This window comes from Bombina bombina, chromosome 7 (genome assembly GCF_027579735.1).
Source record: "Bombina bombina isolate aBomBom1 chromosome 7, aBomBom1.pri, whole genome shotgun sequence".
In the NCBI taxonomy this organism is placed as follows: Eukaryota; Metazoa; Chordata; class Amphibia; order Anura; family Bombinatoridae; genus Bombina; species Bombina bombina.
This window is the reverse complement of record NC_069505.1, coordinates 180,047,160-180,063,729: the sequence shown is the minus strand read 5'-3', so window position 1 is coordinate 180,063,729 and position 16,570 is coordinate 180,047,160. Positions and strand designations below refer to the sequence as shown.

The 16,570-nt window shown below is 43.2% G+C and overlaps 1 protein-coding gene across 1 annotated transcript in view; it reads left to right on the top strand.

Moving 5' to 3' along the window:
- Positions 1-1,129: 1,129 nt before the first annotated feature.
- The window catches only part of PPP6R3 (protein phosphatase 6 regulatory subunit 3), a gene marked incomplete in the record, with an annotated part of 489,908 nt that continues 474,467 nt past the window's right edge, over positions 1,130-16,570 (top strand). The window contains 1 exon segment of the mRNA XM_053720450.1: positions 1,130-1,438. Coding sequence (XP_053576425.1) covers positions 1,155-1,438 — 284 coding nt within the window.

Here is a 16,570-nt window from a genome sequence, read left to right as displayed (position 1 = left end):
ATAAACTTTTAAAAATGAGGCAAAGTCTAATTCATGAAATTTCTTATTTATTGATTTTCTGAAATGTTTAACTTTTTTACTGCTCCGACGATCAGCACAGCTCTCCCACCCGCCATATTGTCTAATTGACAGATGACGATTCTTAAAAGCAACTAATCCCCGGGCGTTCAGCCTCTTTGCATAAACGTCACGGCTTGGGGGGAAACTAGGATTAGTTGTTAAGAATTGTCATCTGTCAATCAGTTAGAAAAAGGTAAACATTTCAGAACATAAATAAAAATAAAAAATGGCATGAATTAAACTCTGCCTCATTTTTAAAAGTCTATACAATGCGGTGAGGCAGTAGGGTTAACTTTACATTCACTTTAAACCTTTACCTCCGGAACTTATTTGTCTACATCGGAACAAAGTTGAGTAAAAATTTAAATTATGCGATCGTTCATGAGATCATGTGATTTTAATGATAGGATCGGGTCAGAATGAAGTGCCTATGATGCTAGGCACGCCCTCCAGCCTGCGATCCCATTTATGAAGCTGCTATTGCTTTAGGATAGTCAAACAGCTAGGACATTCCATGCAGCTAACTGCTAAAGCCCAGCGCTGTTAGAACGGCATGGAACGTCTTAACGGTGGGAAGGGGTTAAAAGCTCTTGAGTTTAGTTTATTTCCATTGTTATACCAAACTACGGATAGATATGGGGGGGGGGGGGGGGCTTTGCAACTGATGCAGCAATTATTAGGTAGAAATGTTGCTTGGACAAGTAATGGTTCAGAGTGTATTGTATATTAGGAATCTCTTGGACTCACATAGAGCCACCTTTAGCATTTGCTGGGCCAGATTAATTTGTGGGGGCACTCAGCATAGTCCCCTTTTTACACTCCCCCCGTATAGGCTGCTCCTATAAGGCCAATATAAAGAATAACACTATATATTACACCACCTTATACCGTAAGCACTTCTTAAACTAAATAGAGCATTGCATAATTTAATAGCCTCCCCTAGCGTGATGACATGGGCAACATCTAGCTATGTGGGCCTCATGTCTGATGCGATGCAGCCACACTCCTCACGCATACCTAGCTCCTGAAACTTCATGGCCATTGACGCACATGGGGCTCTTGTGTCTGAATAAGCCCTTCCCTCGTGCGCAGGGATGCAGCACAGCTACTACAAAGGGGTTTCAAGATTAGTTTACATATCTGTTTTCTGCCTCTCCTTGTTAGTTGTGAATATACTCATGGTAAAAACTTATGAGCAGTACAAAGAAAATGATTTGTTAAAGAGTAACCAGTTCCCTCTTAATTCAATGCATCACTTTTCCAGGCAAGAAATCTTAGAGAAACTATTATCAAACATTTTTGTGAAAGAGAAGAACGACTCTGCGATTGTAAATGCTATCCAGATACTGCTTACTTTACTTGAAACAAGAAGACCGGCGTAAGTATTTTATGTAATTAAGTGATGCATGTTATTTGATTTAATATTGATTTTGAAAAAGTTATATGTACTACATAATGCTGTGCATAGATGCAGGCAAATCAGTGCTCATTTTAGCCCAAAAGATTATTCTACATCCACGATACTAGTATTGCTTACCCTGCAGTGTGTGCACTACCCTCTTATACTCATTGTTTGCCTTTTCACCTTAAATCACACTTGTTTTCTGCTCCTTTTACTTTCATATTTGCTGTTTGCCTTAATACATCACTTAAAGGAATGTGAAACCCAGAATTTTTTACTTTGATTATTCAGGCAGAGCATACAATTTTAACAACTTTCACCACAACAATTGCCTTCTATTAAATTTTCTTCATTCTCTTGGTATCTTTTGTTGAATGAGCATCAGTGTACTACTAGGACCTAGTGGAGCACATTGCATGAGCTATCGATGAGGCATATATCTGAGTGGCATTTTGTGTACTGGGCATGTTTGATCAATTATGCTTTTTAAATTATTTTAGAATTTTTTTTTTATTTATTATTCATTAAGAGAACCTTGTTTTCTGTCTTTGAACACTGAGAAATCTTAAAACCTGATGTTTTATAAGGTTTAAAATAAAAAATTAAAGCGAGGTTGGTCTTTGCAGAATTTGTTACCGTGAGAAGATGGTGATGCAAGGTTCTAGATCATTTACTCTTTATTTTTTTCTAATTCATGTATTTGGGAGCTTTAAAAAACATGTTTACTGTAAACTGTAAAAACTTGTGAAAAAGATCTTTGTTGCAATATACAAAACATGGAAAATTGTTGCATCCCAATAGCCAACACACAATTGCTGATGATGAAATTACTGTCCCTTAATATCACTAAAGAGTGTGAAATAAAAAGAAACCTTTCAAGAGTGTGATTGCTAAACTTTTTTCTCTTGTAAGGTGTATCCAGTCCATGGGTTCATCCATTACTTGTGGGATATTCTCCTTCCCAACAGGAAGCTGCAAGAGGACACCCACAGCAGAGCTGTCTATATAGCTCCTCCCCTAACTGCCACCCCCAGTCATTCTCTTGCAGCTCTCGACAAGATAGGAAGTATCAAGAGATATGTGGTGACTTAGTGTAGTTTTACCTTCAATCAAAGTTTATTTTTAAACGGTACCGGCGTTGTACTGTTTTACTCTCAGGCAGAAATTAGAAGAAGAGTTCTGCCTGGAGGTTGATGATCTTAGCGGATTGTAACTAAGGTCCATTGCTGTTCTCACACATAACTGAAGACTATGGGACAACTTCAGTTGGGGGAACGGTCTGCAGATTACCTGCTTTGAGGTATGTTCAGTAAATTTATTTCTAGAGAGATGAATGAGTTCTAGAAAATGCTGACAGCCTTGTGTATTTGAGGTAAGCCTGCTGCAGTGATTTAACAGCGACTGGGATCATGCTTACAAAACAGGGTAATACTCTTATTACTTAGTGACAGTTAAACGTTTACATGAATTCAAAAATAGGACGTTTTTTCTCTGAGGGAGATAACTCTTTATTTGGGGCCTAGTTTCCACATGGCTAATCAGATACTCCTAGGAGTATTTTCTTAAGGACCCTCTGGCATCCAGTACATGGTGGGAGGGGCCTATTTTAGTGCTCTTAATGCACAGTTTTAATTCAGACAGACATCCAGCTTCCCTAGAGGAGTCCTCTGGCACCTGATGACCATTATAAGGGGTTTATTTCTGCACAAAATCTTGCTTGAGGGCAGGTAAGAGCCTCAGCAGAGCTGTGGCAGGGTGCTTAACTGTCTTGTAACGTTTTTTAACGTTTTTCAATCCGGTTTGGGGCCTAAGGGGTTAATCATCCATTTGCAAGTGGGTGCAATGTTGCTTTAGTCCCTTCCACACACTGTAAAAATTTCAAAGACTTTACTATATTTTTACACTGTTTTGCAGTTTAAGTGTTATTTTTCTCTTAAAGGCACAGTAACCTTTTTATTTAATTGCTGTTTCACCTTTATTAAAGTGTTTTCCAAGCTTGCTTGTCTCATTACTAGTCTGTTAAACATGTCTGACATAGAGGAAACTCCTTGTTCAATATGTTTAGAAGCCATGGTGGAACCCCCTCTTAGAATGTGTACCAAATGTACTGAAATTTCTATAAACTATAAAGACCATATTATGGCGCTTAAAGATTTATCTCCAGGGGATTCTCTTACTGAAAAAAGGGAGATTATGCCATCTAGCTCTTCCCATGTCTCAAAACCTATAACTCCCGCTCAAGTGACGCCAAGTACATCTAGCGCGTCTAATTCTTTTACCTTACAGGACATGGCGGCAGTTATGAATGCTACCCTCTCAGAGGTATTGCCCAAACTGCCAGGGTTACAAGGAAAGCGAGACGGCTCTGGGGCCAGAACTAATACAGAGCTTTCTGACACTTTAATGCCTGTGTCCGATATACCCTCACAATACTCAGAAGCCGAGGCAGGTGAGCTTCTATCTGTGGGTGACTTTTCAGACTCAGGGAAGGCGTTGCTTCAGCCTGATTCTGAAATGACAGCGTTTAAATTTAAGCTTGAACACCTCTGCTTATTGCTTAGGGAGGTTTTAGCGACTCTGGATGATTGTGACCCCATTGTGGTTCCAGAGAAATTGTGTAAAATGGACAAATACTTTGCAGTGCCTGTTTACACTGATGTTTTTCCAGTCCCTAAGAGGTTTTCGGAAATTATTACTAAGGAATGGGATAGACCAAGTGTGCCGTTCTCTCCCCCTCCTGCTTTCAAAAAGATGTTTCCCATAGATGCCGCCGTACGGGACTCGTGGAAGACGGTCCCTAAGGTGGAGGGAGCAGTCTCTACCCTAGCTAAGCATACAACTATCCCCGTCGAGGACAGTTGTGCTTTCCTAGATCCTATGGATAAAAAATTGGAGGGTCTCCTTATGAAAATTTTTATTCATCAAGGTTTTATTCTCCAGCCTCTTGCATGCATTGCCCCAGTTACTGCTGCAGCGGCTTTTTGGTTTGAGTCTCTTGAGGAGGCTCTGCAGGTGGAGAATCCACTAGACGACATTCTAGACAGGATTAAAGCTCTTAAGTTAGCTAATTCCTTTATTTCTGACGCCGTTTTTCAGTTAACCAAACTAACGGCTAAGAATTCAGGTTTTGCCATTTTGGCTCGTAGGGCTCTATTGCTTAAGTCCTGGTCAGCAGACGTTACTTCAAAGTCTAAGCTTCTTAACATCCCCTTCAAGGGACAGACCCTATTCGGGCCCGGTCTGAAGGAGATCATTTCTGATATTACTGGAGGAAAAGGTCACGCCCTTCCTCAGGATAGGTCCAATAAGAGGACCAAACAGAATAATTTTCGTTCCTTTCGAAACTTCAAGAGTGGCGCAGCCTCAGTTTCCTCTAATGCAAAACAAGAGGGAAATTTCGCCCAGTCCAAACCAGTCTGGAGAACTAACCAGGCTTGGAACAAGGGGAAGCAGGCCAAGAAACCTGCGGCTGCCTCTAAGACAGCATGAAGGAGTAGCCCCCGATTCGGGACCGGATCTAGTAGGGGGCAGACTCTCGCTCTTCGCCCAGGCTTGGGCAAGAGACGTCCAGGATCCCTGGGCGCTAGATTGTTTCCCAGGGATATCTTCTGGAATTCAAAGGTTCATCTCCAAAGGGGAGATTTCATCTCTCACAACTCTCTGTAAACCAGATAAAGAGAGAGGCATTCTTACGTTGCGTTCAAGACCTACTGGTTATGGGAGTGATCCACCCAGTTCCAAGAGAGGAACAGGGGCTGGGTTTTTATTCAAACCTGTTTATAGTTCCCAAAAAAGAGGGAACTTTCAGACCTATCTTGGATCTCAAGATCCTAAACAAATTTCTCAGGGTCCCATCCTTCAAGATGGAGGCAATCCGAACCATCCTCCCTATGATCCAGGAGGGTCAATATATGACTACCGTGGACTTAAAGGATGCTTATCTCCACATTCCGATTCACAGAGATCATCATCAGTTCCTCAGGTTCGCCTTCCTAGACAGGCATTACCAGTTTGTGGCTCTTCCCTTCGGGTTAGCCACGGCACCAAGAATCTTTACGAAGGTTCTAGGGTCCCTTCTGGCGACTCTAAGGCCGTGGGGCATAGCGGTAGCCCCTTACCTAGACGACATTCTGTTTCAGGCGTCGACTTTTCAAATCGCCAAGTCCCATTGTTCTGGCCTTTCTGAGGTCTCACGGGTGGAAAGTGAACATCGAAAAGGGTTCTCTCTCTCCTCTCACAAGAGTTTTCTTCCTAGGAACTCTGATAGATTCAGTAGAAATGAATTTTTTTCTGACAGAAGTCAGGATATCAAAATTTCTAACTTCTTGCCGTGCTCTTCATTCCACTTCTCGGCCATCAGTGGCTCAGTGTATGGAAATGATCGGCCTAATGGTAGCGGCAATGGACATAGTTCCGTTTGCCCGCCTACATCTCAGACCACTGCAACTTTGCATGCTCAACCAGTGGAATGGGGACTACACAGATTTGTCTCCTCCGTTAAATCTGGATCAAGAGACCAGAGATTCTCTTCTCTGGTGGTTATCTCGGGTCCATCTGTCCAGGGGAATGAGTTTCCGCAGGCCAGAGTGGACTATAGTGACGACATATGCCAGCCTTCTGGTCTGGGGCGCAGTCTAGAACTCCCTGAAGGCTCAGGGTTGGTGGACTCAGGAGGAGACACTCCTTCCGATAAACATTCTGGAACTAAGAGCGATATTCAATGCTTTTCAGGCTTGGCCTCAACTAGCTTGCGGCCAAGTTAATCAGATTTCAGTCGGACAATATCACGACTGAAGCCTATTTCAATCATCAGGGGGAAAAAGGAGTCCCCTGGCAATGATGGAGGTTTCCAAGATAATTCTATGGGCAGAGGTTCACTCTTGCCATCTCTCAGCTATCCATATCCCAGGAGTAGAGAACTGGGAGGCGGATTTTCTAAGTCGGCAGACTTCTCATCTGGGGGAGTGGGAGCTCCATCCGGAGGAATTTGCCCAGCTGATTCAACTTTGGGGCAAACCAGAACTGGATCTGATGGCGTCTTGTCAGAACGCCAAGCTTCCTTGTTACGGGTCCAGGTCAAGGGATCCCCAGGCAGCGCTGATAGATGCTCTAGCAGTGCCCTGGTCCATCAACCTGGCTTATGTGTTTCCACAGTTTCCTCTCCTCCATTGTCTGATTGCCAAGATCAAGCAGGAGAGAGCTTCAGTGATTTTGATAGCGCCTGCGTGGCCACGCAGGACTTGGTATGCGGATCTGGTGGACATGTCATCCTCTCCACCATGGACTCTGCCGCTGAGGCAGGACCTTCTACTCAAAGGTCCATTCAAACATCCAAATCTAATTTCTCTGCGTCTGACTGCTTGGCGATTGAACACTTGATTTTATCAAAACGTGGTTTCTCCGAGTCGGTCCATTGATACCTTGATTCAGGCTCGAAAGCCTTTCACCAGGAAAATCTATCATAAGATATGGTGTAAATATCTTCATTGGTGTGAATCCAAGGGTTACTCGTGGAGTAAGGTCAGGATTCCTAGGATACTATCTTTTCTCCAAGAAGGATTGGAAAAGGGATTATCGGCTAGTTCCTTAAAGGACAGATTTCTGCTCTGTCTATTCTTTTGCACAAGCGCCTGGCTGATGTTCCAGACGTTCAGGCGTTTTGTCAGGCTTTGGTTAGAATCAGGCCTGTGTTTAAACCTGTTGCTCCGCCATGGAGTTTAAATTTAGTTCTTAAAGTTCTTCAAGGGGTTCCGTTTGAACCCTTGCATTCCATAGATATCAAACTTTTATCTTGGAAAGTTCTGTTTTTAGTAGCTATCTCTTCGGCTCGAAGAGTTTCAGAGTTATCTGCCTTGCAGTGTGATTCCCCTTATCTGATCTTTCATGCAGATAAGGTTGTTTTGCATACCAAACCTGGGTTTCTTCCTAAGGTAGTATCTAATAGGAATATCAATCAGGAAATTGTTGTTCCGTCACTGTGTCCTAATCCTTCAAAGATGGAACGTCTGTTACACAATCTTGACATGGTTCGTGCTTTAAAGTTTTATTTGCAAGCTACTAAGGATTTTCGTCAAACATCTGCATTGTTTGTCGTCTACTCTGGAAAGAGGAGAGGCCAAAAGGCTTCTGCAACTTCTCTTTCTTTTTGGCTGAGAAGCATAATCTGTTAACCTTATGAGACTGCTGGCCAGCAGCCTCCTGAAAGAATTACAGCTCATTCTACTAGAGCGGTAGCTTCCACATGGGCTTTTAAACATGAGGCCTTTGTTGAACAGATTTGTAAGGCGGCGACTTGGTCTTCGCTTCATACTTTTTCTAAATTCTACAAATTTGATACTTTTGCTTCCTCTGAGGGTATTTTTGGGAGAAAGGTCTTACAGGCAGTGGTGCCTTCCGTTTAAGTGCCTACCTTGTCCCTCCCTTCATCCGTGTCCTAAAGCTTACCTGATTTCTTTTCTCTTGTAAGGTGTATCCAGTCCACGGATTCATCCATTACTTGTGGGATATTCTCCTTCCCAACAGGAAGCTGCAAGAGGATCACCCACAGCAGAGCTGTCTATATAGCTCCTCCCCTAACTGCCACCTCCCAGTCATTCTCTTGCAGCTCTCGACAAGGGAAGCAGCTAGAGAGATGTGGTGCATTAATGTAGTTTAAATTCAATCAAAAGTTTATTTTCAAATGGTACCGGAGTTGTACTATTTTAGCCTCAGGCAGAAAGTTGAAGAAGAGTCTGCCTGTGGTCTTTGATGATCTTAGCAGGTTGTAACTAAGATCCATTGCTGTTCTCACACATAACTGAAGAGATGGGTAACTTCAGCTGGGGGAATAGCGTGCAGGGTCTCCTGCTCTGAATTATGTGCAGTTTTGAATTTTTCTAGAGAAATGATAAGCTAGAAAATGCTGACAATAACGGATTTATTTAAGGTAAGCCTGATTACAGTGATTTAATAACGACTGGTATCATGCTTGCTGTAAAGGGTAATATTTTTATTATTTACTCACATTACTGAATAGATTTAACGTTTGCTTGAGGTGTATAAACTTTTATTTCATATTGGTTATAAAAGTTTATTCTGGGGCCCAGTTTTTCCACATGGCTGACTAGATTTTGCCTAGGGATAGTTTTTTAAGGCCCTCTCACTGTGAGTACAGGTTGGGAGGAGCCTATTTTCCATTAGTTTTTGCAGCTTGAGACATCCAGCTTCCCTGAAGGAGTCCCCTGAACATATAGGACCTCTCTATGGGGTTTTTGTGCCTTCCAAAGTCGTCGTATGGGCAGGTAGGGCCACAGTAGAGCTGTGGCAGTTTGTTGTGACTGTTTAAAAACGGTTTTGAAACTAAGGGGTTAATCATCCATTTGCAAGTGGGTGCAATGCTCTTTCAGCCTATTATAAACACTGTAAAAATTTCGAAAGATTTACTGCTTTTTTCACTGTTTTAGCAGTTTCTGTGATTTTTTTTCTCTTAAAGGCACAGTACCGTTTTTATATTTTGCTTGTTCAGTTATTAAAGTGTTTTCCAAGCTTGCTGGTCTCATTACTAGTCTGTTTAAACATGTCTGACATAGAGGAAACGCATTGTTCATTATGTTTAGAAGCCATTGTGGAACTCCCTCTTAGAATGTGTACCAAATGCACTGATTTTACTATAGATTACAAAGACCATATTCTGGCTTTAAAAAATTTACCACCAGAAGAAATTGACAAGGAGGAAGTTATGCTGTCTAACTCTCCCCATGTGTCAGATCCTATAAATCCCGCCTAGGGGACGCCAAGTACATCTAGCGCGCCCATTTGTATACCTTGCAAGACATGGCGGCAGTGATGGATCATACCCTTACAGAGGTATTGTCTAAACTGCCAGGATTGCAAGGAAAGCGAGACAGCTCTGGGACTAGAATAAATAGAGCTCTCTGACGCTTTAGTAGCTATCTCTGATACACCCTCACAATATAATGAAGCTGAAGCAGGGGAGCTTCAATCTGTGGGTGATTTTTCTGATTCAGGGAAGATACTTCAATCTGATTCTGATATGTCTACATTTAAATTTAAGCTTGAACACCTCCGCATATTGCTCAGGGAGGTTTTAGCAGCTCTGGACGACTGTGACACTATTGTAGTCCCAGAGAAATTATGTAGATTGGATAAATACTATGCAGTACCTACTTACACTGATGTTTTTCCAATCCCTAAAAGGTTTTCTGAAATTATTACTAAGGAATGGGATAGACCAGGTGTACCATTCTCTCCCCCTCCTGTTTTTAAAAAGATGTTCCCTATAGACGCCGCTACACGGGACTTATGGCATACGGTCCCTAAGGTGGAGGGAGCAGTTTCTACTCTAGCTAAGTGTACCACTATCCCTGTCGAGGACAGTTTAATTTTTTATCCATTGGATCTAGAAAAGCACGAGGGTTACCTTAAGAAAATTTTTATTCAACAAGGTTTTATTCTCCAGCCTCTTGCATGCATTGCCCCAGTCGCTGCTGCCGCGGCTTTCTGGTTTGAGTCCCTAGAGGAGGCTCTACAGGTTGAAACCCCGTTGGAAGATATTATTGACAAGCTTACGGCACTTAAGCTAGCCAATTCATTTGTTTCTGACGCCGTTGTTCATTTAACCAAGCTAACTGCTAAAAATTCAGGTTTTGCTATTAAGGCGCGTAGGGCACTATGGCTTAAATCCTGGTCAGCTGACGTGACTTCAAAGTCTAAACTTCTCAACATTCCCTTCAAAGGACAGATCCTATTCAGGCCTGGACTGAAGGAGATCATTTCTGACATCACTGGAGGAAAAGGTCACACCCTTCCTCAGGACAGGTCCAACAAATTAAGGACCAAACAGTCTAGTTTTCGGCCCTTTCGAAACTTCAAGAGTGGCGCAGCTTCAACTTCCTCTAACACAAAACAAGATTGAACTTTTGCCCAGTCTAAGCCGGTCTGGAGACCTAACCAGGCTTGGAACAATGGCAAACAGGCCAAGAAGCCTGCTGCTGCCTCTAGAACAGCATGAAGGAGCAGCCCAAGATCCGGAAACGGATCTAGTAGGGGGCAGACTCTCTCTCTTCGCCCAGGCTTGGGCAAGAGATGTCCAGGATCCCTGGGCATTGGAAATTGTGTCCAAGGGTTATCTTCTATAATTCAAAACCTCTCCCCCAAAAGGGAGATTTAATTTCTCACTTTTATCTGCAATCCAGATAAAGAGAGAAGCATTCTTACATTGTATTCAAGACCTCCTAGTTATGGGAGTGATCCACCCAGTTCCGCAGGAGGAACAGGGACAGGGCTTTTATTCAAATCTGTTTGTTGTTCCCAAGAAAGAGGGAAATTCAGACCAATCTTAGATCTCAAGTTCTTAAACAAATTTCTCAGAATCCCATCCTTCAAGATGGAGACTGTTCTAACCATCCTTCCTATGATCCAGGAGTGTCAATACAGGCACTACCAGTTTGTGGCTCTTCCCTTCGGGTTGGCCACGGCACCAAGAATCTTTACAAAGGTTCTAGGATCCCTTCTAGCGATCCTAAGGCCGCGGGCTATAGCAGTAGCCCCTTTCTCAGACGACATTCTGATACAGGCGTCGACTTTTCAAGTTGCCAGATCTCACACGGACATTGTTCTGGCATTCCTGAGGTCTCATGGGTGGAAAGTGAACGAAGAAAAGAGTTCTCTATCCCCTCTCACAAGAGTTTCCTTCCTAGGAACTCTGATAGATTCTGTAGAAATGAAGATTTACCTGACAGAGGCCAGGTTGTCAAAACTTCTAAATTCCTGCCGTGTTATTTATTCTACTTCTCGCCCTTCAGTGGCTCAGTGTATGGACGTAATCGGCTTAATGGTAGCGGCAATGGACATAGTGCCGTATGCCCGCCTACATCTCAGACCGCTGCAACTCTGCATGCTCAGTCAGTAAAATGGGGATTACACAGATTCATCCCCTCTACTAATCTGGATCAAGAGACCAGGGATTCTCTTCTCTGGTGGTTATCTCGGGTCCATCTGTCCAAGGGTATGACCTTCCGCAGGCCAGATTGGACAATAGTAACGACAGATGCCAGGCTTCTGGGCTGGGGTGCAGTCTGGAACTCCCTGAAGGCTCTGGGCTTGTGGACTCAGGAGGAGACACTCCTTCCGATAAACATTCTGGAACTAAAAGCGATATTCAATGCTCTTCAGGCTTGGCCTCAGCTAGCTGCGGTCAGGTTAATCAGATTTCAGTCGGACAACATTACGACTGTAGCTTACATCAACCATCAAGGGGGAACAAGGAGTTCCCTAGGAATGTTGGAGGTTTCAAAAATAATTCTATGGTCAGAGGTTCACTCTTGCCATCTATCAGTCGACAGACTTTTTTCATCCGGGGGAGTGGGAGCTCCATCCGGAGGTGTTTGCACAGTTGATTCAACTTTGGGGCAAACCAGAACTGGATCTCATGGCGTCTCGTCAGACTGCCAAGCTTCCTTGTTACGGGTTCAGGTCCAGGGATCCCAAGGCAGCGCTGATAGATGCTCTAGCAGAGCCTTGGTCTTTCAACCTGGCTTATGTGTTTCCACCGTTTCCTCTGCTCCCTCGTCTGATTGCCAAGATCAAGCAGGAGAGAGCTTCGGTGATTTTGATAGCTCTTGCGTGGCCACGCAGGACTTGGTACGCAGATCTGGTGGACATGTCATCCTTTCCACCTTGGACTCTGCCGCTGAGGCAGGACCTTCTACTTCAAGGTCCCTTCAAACATCCAAATCTAATTTCTCTGCGTCTTACTGCTTGGAGATTGAACGCTTGATTTTGTCAAAACGTGGTTTTTCCGAATCGGTCATTGATACCTTAATTCAGGCTCGAAAGCCTGTCAACAGGAAAATGTATCATAAGATATGGTGTAAATATCTTCATTGGTGTGAATCCAAGGGTTACTCATGGAGTAAAGTCAGGATTCCCAGGATATTGTCTTTTCTCCAAGAAGGATTGGAGAAGGGATTGTCAGCTAGTTCCTTAAAGGGACAGATTTCTGCTCTGTCTATTCTTTTGCACAAGCGTCTGGCGGATGTTTCAGGCGTTTTGTCAGGCTTTAGTTAGAATCAAGCCTGTGTTTAAACCTGTTGCTCCGCCATGGAGTTTAAATTTAGTTCTTACAGTTCTTCAAGGGGTTCCGTTTGAACCTCTGCATTCCATAGATATCAAGCTTTTATCTTGGAAAGTTCTGTTCTTGGTAGCTATCTCTTCGGCTCGGAGAGTTTCAGAGTTATCTGCCTTGCAGTGTGATTCCCCTTATCTGATTTTCCATGCAGATAAGGTAGTTTTGCGTACCAAACCTGGGTTTCTTCCTAAGGTAGTATCTAATAAGAATATCAATCAGGAGATTGTTGTTCCTTCATTATGTCCTAATCCTTCCTCAAAGAAGGAACGTCTTTTACACAATCTTGATGTGGTTCGTGCTTTAAAGTTTTATTTACAAGCTACAAAGGATTTTCGTCAAACATCTGCTTTGTTTGTTGTCTTCTCTGGACAGAGGAGAGGCCAAAAGGCTAAGGCAACTTCTTTCTTTTTGGCTGAGAAGCATAATCCGCTTAGCTTATTTGACTGCTGGCCAGCAGCCTCCTTAAAGAATTACAGCTCATTCCTCTAGAGGAGCGGTGGCTTACACATGGGCTTTTAAAAATGAGGCTTCTGTTGAACAGATTTGTAAGGCGGTGACTTGGTCTTCGCTTCATACTTTTTCTAAATTCTACAAATTTGATACTTTTGCTTCTTCGGAGGCTATTTCTCTTAAGTGTATCCAATCTACGGATCATCCATTACTTATGGGATATTCTCCTTCCCAACAGGAAGTTGCAAGAGGATCACCCACAGCAGAGCTGCTATATAGCTCCTCCCCTCACTGCCATATCCAGTCATTCTCTTGCAACTCTCAACTAAGATGGAGGTCGTAAGAGGACTGTGGTGTTTTATACTTAGTTTATTTCTTCAATCAAAAGTTTGTTATTTTTAAATGGTACCGGAGTGTACTGTTTATCTCAGGCAGTATTTGGAAGAAGAATCTGCCTGCGTTTTCTATGATCTTAGCAGAAGTAACTAAGATCCTTGGCTGTTCTCACATATTCTGAGGAGTGAGGTAACTTCAGAGGGGGAATAGCGTGCAGGTTTTCCTGTAATAATGTATGTGCAGTTAAAATATTTTTCTAGGGATGGAATTTGCTAGAAAATGCTGCTGATACCGAAGTAATGTAAGTAAAGCCTTACATGCAGTGATAGCGACTGGTATCAGGCTTATTAATAGAGATACATACTCTTATAAAAGTGTATTTTAAAACGTTTGCTGGCATGTTTAATCGTTTTTTATATATGTTTGGTGATAAAACTTATTGGGGCCTAGTTTTTTTCCACATGGCTGGCTTGAATTTTGCCTAGAAACAGTTCCTGGAGGCTTTCCACTGTTGTAATATGAGTGGGAGGGGCCTATTTTAGCGCTTTTTTTGCGCAGCAAAAATTACAGACACAGACATCCAGCTTCTTCCTGCATGTTCCAGGACTTCTCTGAAGGGCTCAAAAAGCTTCAAAAGTCGTATTGAGGGAGGTAAAAAGCCATAGTAGAGCTGTGGCAGTTGTTGTGACTGTTTAAAAAAACGTTTTTGTCATTTGTTATTCCGTTTTTGGTATTAAGGGGTTAATCATCCATTTGCAAGTGGGTGCAATGCTCTGCTAACTTGTTACATACACTGTAAAAATTTCGTTAGTGTAACTGCCTTTTTTCACTGTTATTTCAAATTTGGACAAAATTTGTGTTTCTTAAAGGTGCAGTAACGTTTTTTATATTGCTTGTAAACTTGTTTTAAGTGTTTTCCAAGCTTGCTAGTCTCATTGCTAGTCTGTTTAAACATGTCTGATACAGAGGAACCTACTTGTTCATTATGTTTGAAAGCCATGGTGGAGCCCCATAGGAGAATGTGTACTAAATGTATTGATTTTACCTTAAACAGTAAAGATCAGTCTTTATCTATAAAAGAATTATCACCAGAGGGTTCTGTCGAGGGGGAAGTTATGCCGACTAACTCTCCCCACGTGTCAGACCCTTCGCCTACCGCTCAGGGGACGCACGCTAATATGGCGCCAATTGCATCAGGGACGCCCATAGCGATTACCTTGCAGGACATGGCTGCAATCATGAATAATACCCTGTCAGAGGTATTATCTAGATTGCCTGAATTAAGAGGCAAGCGCGATAGCTTTGGGGTTAGGAGAGATACAGAGCGCGCAAATGCTTTTAGAGCCATGTCTGATACTGCGTCACAGTATGCAGAACATGAGGACGGTGAGCTTCAGTCTGTGGGTGACATCTCTGACTCGGGGAAACCTGATTCAGAGATTTCTAATTTTAAATTTAAGCTTGAGAACCTCCGTGTATTGCTTGGGGAGGTATTAGCTGCTCTGAATGACTGTAACACAGTTGCAATTCCAGAGAAATTGTGTAGGCTGGATAGATACTATGCGGTGCCGGTGTGTACTGATGTTTTTCCTATACCTAAAAGGCTTACAGAAATTATTACCAAGGAGTGGGATAGACCTGGTGTGCCCTTTTCCCCACCTCCTATATTTAGAAAAATGTTTCCAATAGACGCCACTACACGGGACTTATGGCAGACGGTCCCTAAGGTGGAGGGAGCAGTTTCTACTTTAGCAAAGCGTACAACTATCCCGGTTGAGGACAGTTGTGCTTTTTCAGATCCAATGGATGAAAAATTAGAGGGTTATCTTAAGAAAATGTTTATTCAACAAGGTTTTATTTTGCAGCCCCTTGCATGCATTGCGCCTTTCACTGCTGCGGCGGCATTCTGGTTTGAGGCCCTGGAAGAGGCCATCCATACAGCTCCATTGGAGGATATTATTGACAAGCTTAGAACGCTTAAGCTAGCTAACTCATTTGTTTCTGATGCCATTGTTCATTTGACTAAACTAACGGCTAAGAATTCCGGATTGGCCATCCAGGCGCGTAGGGCGCTATGGCTTAAATCCTGGTCAGCTGACGTGACTTCAAAGTCTAAATTACTCAACATTCCTTTCAAGGGGCAGACCTTATTCGGGCCTGGCTTGAAGGAAATTATTGCTGACATTACTGGAGGCAAGGGTCATACCCTTCCTCAGGACAGGGCCAAATCAAAGGCCAAACAGTCTAATTTTCGTGCCTTTCGAAATTTCAAGGCAGGAGCAGCATCAACTTCCTCCGCTTCAAAACAAGAGGGAACTGTTGCTCATTCCAGACAGGCCTGGAAACCTAACCAGTCCTGGAACAAGGGCAAGCAGGCCAGAAAACCTGCTGCTGCCCCCAAGACAGCATGAAGGAACGGTCCCCTATCCGGAAACGGATCTAGTGGGGGGCAGACTTTCTCTCTTCGCCCAGGCGTGGGCAAGAGATGTTCAGGATCCCTGGGCGTTGGAGATCATATCTCAGGGATATCTTCTGGACTTCAAAGCTTCTCCTCCACAAGGGAGATTTCATCTTTCAAGGTTATCAGCAAACCAGATAAAGAAAGAGGCATTCCTAAGCTGTGTGCAAGACCTCCTAGTAATGGGAGTGATCCATCCAGTTCCGCGGACGGAACAGGGACAGGGGTTTTATTCAAATCTGTTTGTGGTTCCCAAGAAAGAGGGAACCTTCAGACCAATCTTGGATCTAAAGATCTTAAACAAATTCCTCAGTTCCATCATTCAAAATGGAAACTATTCGGACCATCCTACCCATGATCCACAAGGGTCAGTACATGACCACAGTGGACTTAAAGGATGCCTACCTTCACATACCGATTCACATTGATCATCATCGGTTCCTAAGGTTTGCCTTTCTAGACAGGCATTACCAATTTGTAGCTCTTCCCTTCGGGTTGGCTACAGCCCCGAGAATCTTTACAAAGGTTCTGGGCTCACTTCTGGCGGTTCTAAGATCGCGAGGCATAGCGGTGGCTTCGTATCTAGACGACATCCTGATACAGGCGTCAAGCTTTCAAATTCCCAAGTCTCATACAGAGATAGTTCTGGAATTTCTGAGGTTGCATGGGTGGAAAGTGAACGTGGAAAAGAGTTCTCTATCCCCACTCACAAGAGTCACCTTCCTAGGGACTCTTA